General features: G+C 32.5%; 1 protein-coding gene across 1 annotated transcript; it reads right to left on the bottom strand.

Annotated features, from left to right (window-relative positions):
• Window positions 1-5850: 5850 nt before the first annotated feature.
• On the bottom strand, window positions 5851-10106 carry LOC102605089 (F-box/kelch-repeat protein At3g23880-like). The gene is made up of 2 exons (XM_006350409.2): window positions 8776-10106; window positions 5851-6127 (listed from the first exon to the last, which is right to left on the bottom strand). The coding sequence occupies exon 1, from the start codon at window positions 10023-10025 to the stop codon at window positions 8805-8807; it is 1221 nt and encodes a 406-aa protein (XP_006350471.1). The 5' UTR covers window positions 10026-10106; the 3' UTR covers window positions 5851-6127; window positions 8776-8804.
• Window positions 10107-10556: the final 450 nt, after the last annotated feature.

Below are 10556 nucleotides of genomic sequence, written 5' to 3' on the forward strand. Positions count from 1 at the left end.
TTTTGGGCCTATTCTAAATTTTCAGATGACCCATTTAGCTATTATTCAATTAATGAATAAAAGAAATGGGTCATCTAAAGAGCAATATAGTCTTTTAATTAATTCTTGAAAAAAGAAAAAGAAAAAAAAAAAGAAATTTCACTGGTCATCTTGGGTGGCACCTTGGGAAAACAAAGAGTCCAATGCATGCATTGGCTCTTAAGTTTTCAAGAAGAGTGGGGGGTTTAATGCTCAACACCTATTTAAACCCCCATTCTTGTTTCATTAAGGAGAAAAAAAAAGAGAAAGAACAAGAACAGAAAATTAGAAGAGGAAAATTCATTACTTCTAAAAAGAAAATATATATATATATATATTTCATCTTTGGTGGTCTTTTGGGAGTTGAATTGAGTTTTGCTTTCATCATTGTTTTGTCATCATCTCTTTAGGTATATTTCTTTCCTTACACTTTTGCAATGTAACTTCAAAAAATAATGAAGCATGTTTATATTTTTGATTTAATTATTATATTTAGTTTATTTTGATTTAATTATTATATTTAGTTTATTTGAATTAGTTAAATATGTTATGATACTTAATATGATTATGTTTCATTGTATTGTATATTTGTGTTTTATTATTAAACTAAGTGTTAATTCTATCTTTATCATTATGAAATGATACATAACTTTATTGGAATTAGTTAAATTATATCATGTTGTTATTATATAGTTGTGTTCTATTATTAAACTAGGTGTGAATTTTATATTTATCATTATGAAGTTGATACATAACCCATGCCTTTTGCTAAAAAAAACAACAATCTCAAAGTCTTTTTTTTTATTTTTAGTTTCTGGTTATTCTAAGAAAAGTAAAAAAAGAGGCTGTTTTTTTGCAAAAAAAAAAAACAAAAAGCTAAATATGGTCATTTTTGCAAAAAGTGTAAATCTGGCCATTTTTGCAAAAAATGTAAATATGGTCATATTTGCAAAAATAATGTAAATTTGATCATTTCATAAATTCAGTTTTTTTTCTCTTAAATAAATATATAAAATAGTTATTGCAATGAAATACAAAACTGGTTACTTTGGTTAGTAATTTAACTATTAGATAAAATAGGCTATTTTTGCAATTTTCTTTCAAAAGAAACATATGACCATTTTATGAAAAACTGAAAATTTTATTAAAGTGGTCGTTTTTCTGAAATTATATCAATATAAAAAAAAATTAGTATATCACTAGTTGTTTTAAAAGGGGCCTAGTCATTTTATTTTATTTTTAAAAAGAATATACTTTTTTTTTCTTTTGTTGTTATCATCAAGTAGTGACACTTAATATATTTATTTGTTTTTTTATTTTAAAAAAAAAAAATCTTTGCTCAAGTCTATATGTTGCAACAAGTTCTTTTTTCATTTCTTTTTTCTTTTCTCATTATTAAATAAAATTTGAGTCATGAATTATCAATCTTTTTTTTTTAGAAAAATAAAATAAACTTTAAATACCATCATGTGTTCGATTACGATCCTTGGTGTGTATTCTTTCTAAAAAAGTGATTTTGTGTGCGGTTACGCTCCTAGGTCAATCATTTTTTTTATTAAAAAAAAAGATTAGTAACTAACACAAATTTATTCTTTTATCCAAAAAATTATTTTAGCCAAACATGAGTTGATAAAGCGACCGTGCTAGAACCACGGGACTCGGGGGTGCCTCACACCTTCCCTCCAGTCAATAGAATTCCTTACCCAATCTCTGTTTTCGTAGACTAAAAATAAAATGATTTTTTTTCCTCTTTTTTTAAATTAGGAATTACTAGGTGACTTGGAACACCTAAAAAACTCATTTTCAAGTGGCGACTTTTTTTAAAAAAAAAAACATTTTTCTTTAGTTTTATATTTTTTTTTATTCTTTTTTTTTTAAAAAAAAAAAACCGTCATATCCATAACTATTGTAAAAAGAGAAGTGGTGTGACATTGTTTCTCTCTTGTCTTTCTCTTCTTGTCCATTTTTTGCCTGTATCTCTCCCTTTCATATATCCCTTGCCAATATATCTCTCCCGTTAATGGCCACAACCATGTTTCATATGGATGGTAATTGTCATCAGCAGCTTCTGCCAAGTCTTCATCCATACTCTTCAACAATGTCATGTTGAAGTACTTTGCCCACATATATCCTTTTCGCTGCTCAACTGAGCGCTGCTCTTCCACCGCACCTAAGTGAGGATTAATGTAAACCATATGTCGTTCACTGTGATACGCCCAGACATTTACCAACAATTACAAAACCCGACACTAACAGTGTTGCTTCTGGTGGTCACAAACAATCAAAACATAAGAACTTATCCTTCTAGCCTGCATTACTTTGAAGTTTAGCAATAGTGTACATTGTTGCAAGTAACAATTTTTTAAGCGTCATATACTTGAGAAACAGAAACGGTTTTATGAATACTCAATTAAAGTATTGGTTGCACTTGTCATTTGTTTCTTATAAGCTCGTTCAAAGGTGTAGCGTAGTGATCAATAAAGTGGGATAAAGTCAAGGGACACCAAAATTCCTAACAGAGTCAGACATAGCAGCAAGATATTCAATAGCTTTGACTCAGCAGAAGATGACACCAACAACTATTACCAAGAAGAATATCTAAATACTTTAACACTAAACGGTCTCCCACCACATAGGTATTGAAGATAATACATCACAAATTACAATCATGAAGAGGCGGTAACAAATATCAATATGGATAGATTTTGACATATGCATGTTAGAATTAAAGGAAAATGCACTCATCATGTTGCTAAGTAATTTAGACCCTTCAAATGGCTTATGCAATGGCACCCGAATCATATGCCGAGGCTTCACCCAAAATGTCCTGCATACCGAAATATCAAGTGGTCATTCTGCTATGAAGCATGTGTTTCTTCCCAGAATTCAACTATCACCACCAGAAAATGAAGGATATCCATTAAAATTCATTCGAAAGCAATTTCCAGTACGCCTTTGCTTTGCAATGACTATAAATAAAGCGCAAGGTCAAACAATTCAAAAGGTTGGTTTGTATTTGCTCGAACATGTTTTCTCACATGGTCAATTGTACGTGGCACTCTCAGGAGGGATATATATGTCCACAACAAAAGTACTTGTCCTAACAGAGCAACCCAAACGTCAAAATGGGACATACACAAAGAACATCGTCTATAAGGAAGTTTTAGGTACGATAACCCCATATACATATATGGTCATTGTAACACAGATAATTTACTCTTTACAGATCCTACAGTCCTAACAACATTACATTGCTTCAAAACTCAGGTTTAGAAGACACATACACACCTATGCAAACATAATGGATTTTTCATTGACCCATACTCTTCAATGCATTAATGTCATATTCATAATAGTTCTTTGAGTATCTCAATCCTCTCACATATATAGATGGTGACATTTTACACAATATTGTACACACTAAAAACGTGAGCAAGAAGAAGAAGACAGATACTCCATACTTTATTCTATTGTTTCTTTATGATTTACTGTTTAAGTTTTTTCTTTGTTGGTATTGTATTGCATTCTAATGTTTTAATATTATCATTATTCATAATTTACAGTACTTTCATGCTTCTATTTTGACGCTTCATATTAACTTCATGTTGTCGTTCCTACATATTATTAAATGCATAAATTATATCTTTTTCCCTATACGAGATCAATAATAGCTCATGCACTCATCAGAAGACTAATTAACACAATGTACACTTCTACTACATCAATAATAATGCACTAACTCATAACAACACTGCTTTACAAATGTCTCTCCAGAGAGAATGATACAACTTAACATGGCTCACACGTGCAGCGCACGTGTCCATGACTAGTAAGTTATAATAACATGAACAATACTATGATATTCAACGCGGTTAAATGTCTTCACCAGGGGCGGACCTATTTGGTTGCAAGTGGGTTCATTCGTCAAAAAGCTACATTGTATATACATATATATTCAATCTATTTTTTGAAACAAAACACTGTATATAATTAATTTGACCCCACTTAAACCAATAGTAACACATAGCCCAACGGCAAAGTGGGTACGGGAAGGACCTTAGCGAATATAGTTTGCTTTTTCACTCTTTAAAAATTTATTTCATACTACACAAAATAGTAATTTAATTATTATCCTAAATTTAGGATTTTTATTTTCCTAATAGGTAGGAAATCGAATTCAACTAAATTATGTGTCTTTAATCATTTGTTATTTGAACTATGCAACATCAAAAATTGAAAAAAAAAAAAAAGTGACACCAAAACAATCAAAATATGAATTTTTTCGTGCGTCAAAAACTTCTGTTAGTGTTAAGTTTCGAAGTCTATTCTTATTTATATGATTACTAATTTTAGTGTACGTGTGTTGCACATATCAATTCTCGTAAATTATTTGTCTCTGATTTCATGTAGTGAATAATGATATGAATCTGGATCATAAAATCTACAATTGAGCAGTACACAGAATTAACAAGATCTCTAGGATAGTTCAACGATAGGCATAATATATGCAATGTCTTGTTCTATATTCGAAACGAAAATATAACAACACCAGAGAAAAATATATAGAAAACTCTAACCAAATTATTAATGAAATGATTGTCTTCATTTAAACTTTTCTAGCCTTCGTAGTTGTTACATCCTTGGGATCCTTCGTAAACAGGGGTCAAACTAAGCTTTCAATGAAAATGTTTCCCTTATAGCTAGTAATCTTTGAATATCTGATCGAGTAAAAAAAATTAACTTTCGGAGGTCAGTATCTTTATTATTTTCTTTTCAAAAATTATCGATCTCTAAGGTTGATCTTTTAAACTACACAATAATAAAATGCACCATCTCAAGTTTGAACCCTCCCCCACCCAAGAAAAAAAAATGTTGTATATACAAGTAACATATTACACGAAATGATTAAAATAACATATTTTGGACACCCTTAACACAACAAGCTATTGTAGCCCAGTGGTTTCACCTCCTTGGAATGAGGTAGTGCTCGTGTGTTCAAATCTCACTAGTGGACACCCTTTGTGAAATTCCTGACTCCGCCACTGAATTAGGCAAATATGTTTATGATCACTAGACCATTGATGCTTGTCGGTTTAATATTTTCCATTTTCTTATTTATACTCTACAAATGTATTTATTTTTGCAAAATATCAACATCCAGAGGTCGATTTTGTTATAAAAAAAATAAGTTAAAATATTTTTTAAAAACCGACATCTTTTTTTGGCTTTTTGACCTTCTTTTGGTAGTGTTTATTTCACATGCAAAAGAATAGACAAACTGATCACCCACAGGATCATTAAGAAGATAATATTGATGTAAATATGTTCAAGACTCCTTAACACGATACTCCTTCCAAACATACACATCGGCATGCATTCTCTTATAGTTACAAAACACACAAAGATCGCTTCTCAAACATACTGGACTTGTTGCACAACATCACTATTTAGACTATATTTTGATATTAACAAGATGTGCATTGTCATAACTCAAATTTCGGAAATCTGTCACTTCTTCATAATCATCTCAAAGCTCATCATATCCAAAATCACACATGCATTTGAAACCCATAGCTCTCTAGAGATGAGCAATTTCTCGAATTTCCTGATGGATTCCTTCCACATAAACAAATATCTTTCTTCAATAGAATGACAAATCAATACAGACATGTCTACTTGTAAGTTGAAAGACATAGATGTCAACTGAAGTCAAAGTATAGGGCACGTTTATATATAATGTCTTTGTATTCACAGACATGATAGTTTAAAGATTGATTCTTGGAGAAGTAACGATGACTTCCCAGTGAGGTATCATTCTATGAAATGGGTAAGTTTGTAAAAAAGAAGCTTCATTGGAATAATAATGCTAGTCTCATTTCATTTCAAGTACGTTATCATAATTTATAGCAACAAAATGACAAGGAACCAACAAAATGTGATATGCAATTAGCTAGCCAGCGTATGTGAAGTCTTGCTCTACGCACAAGGAAATAACGTTAGGACCCAAAAATAAGAAACAGTAAAAACAGAGAAAAGCCATCCTTCCTCATTGCAATCCTTTCAGACAACTAGTAGTAGATTAGTTGTTCCTAGCATCAGCATTCACGTCCTGAAAGTTCAATAGTACATATCAGTTAACAATTCACACGCAAACGTCACTTTCATTAGAAACTGAATGTGTTATTTAAGCAAAGAGCTGAGTTCCATTGTCAAAGTTGCTTCCATTCAACTTCTAAGCAATGGACACAAAACAAACATAGCGTTGTTCACTAATCTGGTGTCAAGATGAAAAATGATGCAACATCAAGCAGTTGTCATACTGATCCTACATATTATGCTGCCAATAAAAGGGTAACCAGTTGGGTTAGAGCAACCTACTTAACCCATCAAGCTCCAGTAAATCTAATTCGTTAAGAATCTGAACACACATCACAGGCCAATAAGGTGCTTGGCCTTCACTACATTTCTCTCTTGCTTCCTCAATTTACTGATCCACAAGGACGTAAATCAACAAATTAAATCACAGTATAACTCAATGCATGTCTATTGAATTCTTGACATTGTTACAAGGATTAGCTAATTTTTCCCCATTATAGCTTGGCTACAATGACTTGGTTTGTTTTCAAAGTACCATGATAGATTGTTGATTGCACAACAAGTGTTGATCAGAAATGCTTTAAACTAAGGTTTGCATCTCTCAATTACTGATACATGAGCATCACACATATTTTTACTTAAATATGTGAAAGATGAACAGAATGTACAACACTTTTGTTTTAAAAAAGGAAGTCTGATTATAGATACTCCAACATGATAAAGAATTCACTATTGTAGGAAGGAAAAAAATCTGTTAGGAATCACAGATGGAAAAAATTGTATTTCTGTTTACTTTACAATAGCCAGTGTCCTCTTAAATAAAGCTCATCCCCGCATCATTTTCTCCTACATTACCCTGTCTTTTGATACCCCTCCGCACTATCATGACAACAATAGTTAAATTTGCATCCTAAAATGCTTTACCCTTGAAATTTACCACACTAAACTCAATAAGTCGATTCTGACTTTGATTGACCAATAAGTCAAAGAATGAGAAGATAGTCTAAAAGAAAAATTACAGCTAGGTATTAGCAGCACAGACAACTCCAAACTAATGCTGAAGAAAATAAGAGATTTGTTATTAGCAACAAGGTAAAATACCTACAGTGAACACCATGTCAAACCTTAAGGATGCTCCATAATTCTTGTGTTTCCGCCTTTTCCCCTATTAAGTTATAACCTAAATAAGATTATTGGGAAGCCCCCTATATCAAACAATAACCCTAGCAAGAGCTACACCTAGGTGTTATTGTCGCATTTCACCTGCCATGGAATGTACTGTTAACTTATCTGATGTCTAAGATGGACCATGGTGCAACTTAAGCAGTATACATGGTCTACTATAAATACCAAAAAGAATAAAAAAGCAAAGAATAAATTACAAGCATCACTCATTCTTGTCCAATACTTTATGCTACAAAAATGGGTAAAATTAGTTGATTTAGAGCTGGATATTATGTAGAAACCATCCCCTCCTCTCTAGCTCCAGTAAATCTAACTCAGAAAGAAATTACACATTTTGGCTTCATTCCCTTTTCTCCTTCATATCATTTCACTAATGCACAGCAATAAGTTATCTCAATTTAATGGATCACAAAGGACACAAATCAACAAATTGAACCTCAATTAAGCTGATATGCAAGTCTATCAAATTCTTGGCATTGTTTTCTTTCAAGGACTGGTTAATTTTCTTCTTATAGCTTGGCTAATTGACTTTGATCAATTTTTAGATGCTTCATTATAGGTTGGTTATAGAATAACAAGTGGATGTTTGAACTTAGAATTTTTTTAAGCCAGGCTTTTATCTCACTTGGTGATAAATAACCTCGCACATATTTGAACTTTAATATTGTAAAATATATCACAGAACATAGAGAAGTTCATTTTTTTAAAGTCAAGTTTAGATACTGTGAACATGATAAAAGAATTTACTATTGTATGAAGAATTGATGTTCAAAGTAACAAAAATGACAAAAATTGTATTCACATCTAATTAGACTAGAGGGGACCTACTTAAATAAATCACATTCCAGTATCTTCTCCTAATTTACCCTATCCTTTGGTACCCCGCCGCATTCTCATGACCACAACAGCTAAAGTCACTTCCTGCAATGCTCAACCATGCAATGTGACATTGCTTATCTCAACGTTACTTTTTGATGAAGATCTCAACAACGTTACTGCCAGAGTGGAAGTTGATTCAGTCTTTGACTGACCAAATAAGTGAAGGAATGAGAAGATAGTCATAAAGAAAAAACTCCAAACTAGTGCAGAAGAAAATAAGAAATTAATCTGTGAGACTGAGGATGAAGACATCAAGCACTTCAACCAAATAACTATTCCCAGAGTGGAAGTTGATTCAGTCTTTGACTGACCAAAGAAGTAAAGAAATGAGAAGATAGTCATAAAGAAAAAACTCCAAACTAGTGCAGAAGAAAATAAGAAATTAATCTATGAGGTTGACGATGAAGACATCAAGCACTTCAACCAAATAACTATTCTTCCAAAAATATTGTTGTCCCCATGAAGCAAAAAAAAAAACACTAACAAGGCATCCATGAGGCTATGGTTCAAAGACAGGCATAATATATAATATCTTGTTCTATATTTGAAAGTAAACAGAGCATAACAACACTTGAGGAATATACAGAGAAGTCTTACTATTAATCACACAATTGTCTTCATCAGAGCTATTTCAATCTCCTCCGTTGTTGCATCCTTGATTCCTTCCGTTGAAAAAAAGGCCAAACTAGGCTTTCTATGTAGATGCTTGCCTCATAATCATAGCCAGTAACCTCTAGATGAGGGCTTCTATGGGTGATTGAGTGATCCTTTGCATTATAAATCATGAAAGTAGAGCCAAAATGAAACAAAACTTCACCTTTATTTGACATGCAAAAGAATTGACAAAACTTATAACCCATCCTAGGATCACAAGGAATATCAATGGTAAACATCTTTATCCAAGATTCTTTAACCCCATACTCCTTCAAAACCCACACGTCAGCCTGAATTCTTCGATAATTAGAAAACACTGAAAGATCAGTTCCCAAAACTCCCAGTGTCCAACCAAAATCTCCTTCTCCATAGTAAGGTTGCTCCACTTCTCCCCATGTCCTATCAGCCAAATCAACAGAAATGATATCCCAACCAGACCGACGATAAACACTATTAGCCCAATGAAGTTTCCCGTTCACAAACACACCCGACTTAGTTCCTAGCACCCCACTCTCAAAATCCTCCAAACTTGTCCAAGAATCACTATTCAGACTATACATTTTAACCTTAACAAGAAATGAATAGCCATACCCCTCATTATTAAACCCTGCCACTACCTTATAATCCCCATGAACCTCATCATATACAAAACCATACATGGAATGGTGACCAAAGCACAACTCATCTCTACATTCAGGCAATTTCTTGAACTTCCTAATTGATGGATTCCAGATAAGAAAATATTTTTTTGCAATGACAAGACATATTAACCCATTGACAGAACCCACAATCTCAACAGATCTACGGATTTCTTTCGTAGGGTACTCCAAATCTAATGCCTCAGCAACAGAGTCATAAAGCAAAGAACTAGCAGAACAGTCCTTAAGATTATACTTAGGTAGACAAAAACTCAACATAAACCTATGGTGAGTGAAATCCTTGTTATTTGCAGATTTGCTGAGATGGGTGTTGATAAATTCAGGGTTTGAGATTAAACCAAGCCAAGATTTTGAAACTGACCTGAATTTCAAAAGGGATTTCACCGGAAGCCGTAAGAGGATTTGAGTGACGAGCTCTTCTGGCAAAACAGGGATTCTTGAATCTTTAACTGAAGTGGAAGGCAATTGAGCAGACTTATGGGTGTTTTTTCGCTTTGGGGGTAGATTGGAAGCTCCATTTCTCTTAGATTCCATTTGGGTTTCAAGAAATTTGTCTTCTCTGGAGGTTTTTGATGTTTATTAGGTTTTAGGGGAAGGCGGGAGGATCTTTTATTTTCCCTCCTTGTGTTGAAATTTTTGACTAAGCGACGTCGTTTTCGCATGCTTACGGATTTACTTATGTCCTTATAGAATTGATACCTAGGTATTGTAACAAGCCATGCATACGATCCACGTTCATTGCACTTGAGTTGATGGTCATTCAAATTTCGAAATAACTTTTCGTTGTAATAAGATTTGTATAATTTTTATCCTATCCAAATTTTACTTGTAGGATTTTTATTAGTATATTTTAATGAGCAACTTTCACATATAGCAAACATAAAAATCATATTTGTATGTTATAGCTATAGTTTGCATAATTGCGTTCCCTATCAAATTTTATGTTTGCTATGGAGCCTTTGATTTGTATTATTCGCTACAAACATCCAATTTTATACAAATTGTTCACTTTGTATAAATTCATTTATACATTGTAATTTGTATAAAAAAAATCTGTATTTGTAT

This window comes from Solanum tuberosum, unplaced genomic scaffold (assembly GCF_000226075.1).
Source record: "Solanum tuberosum cultivar DM 1-3 516 R44 unplaced genomic scaffold, SolTub_3.0 scf00122, whole genome shotgun sequence".
In the NCBI taxonomy this organism is placed as follows: domain Eukaryota; kingdom Viridiplantae; phylum Streptophyta; class Magnoliopsida; order Solanales; family Solanaceae; genus Solanum; species Solanum tuberosum.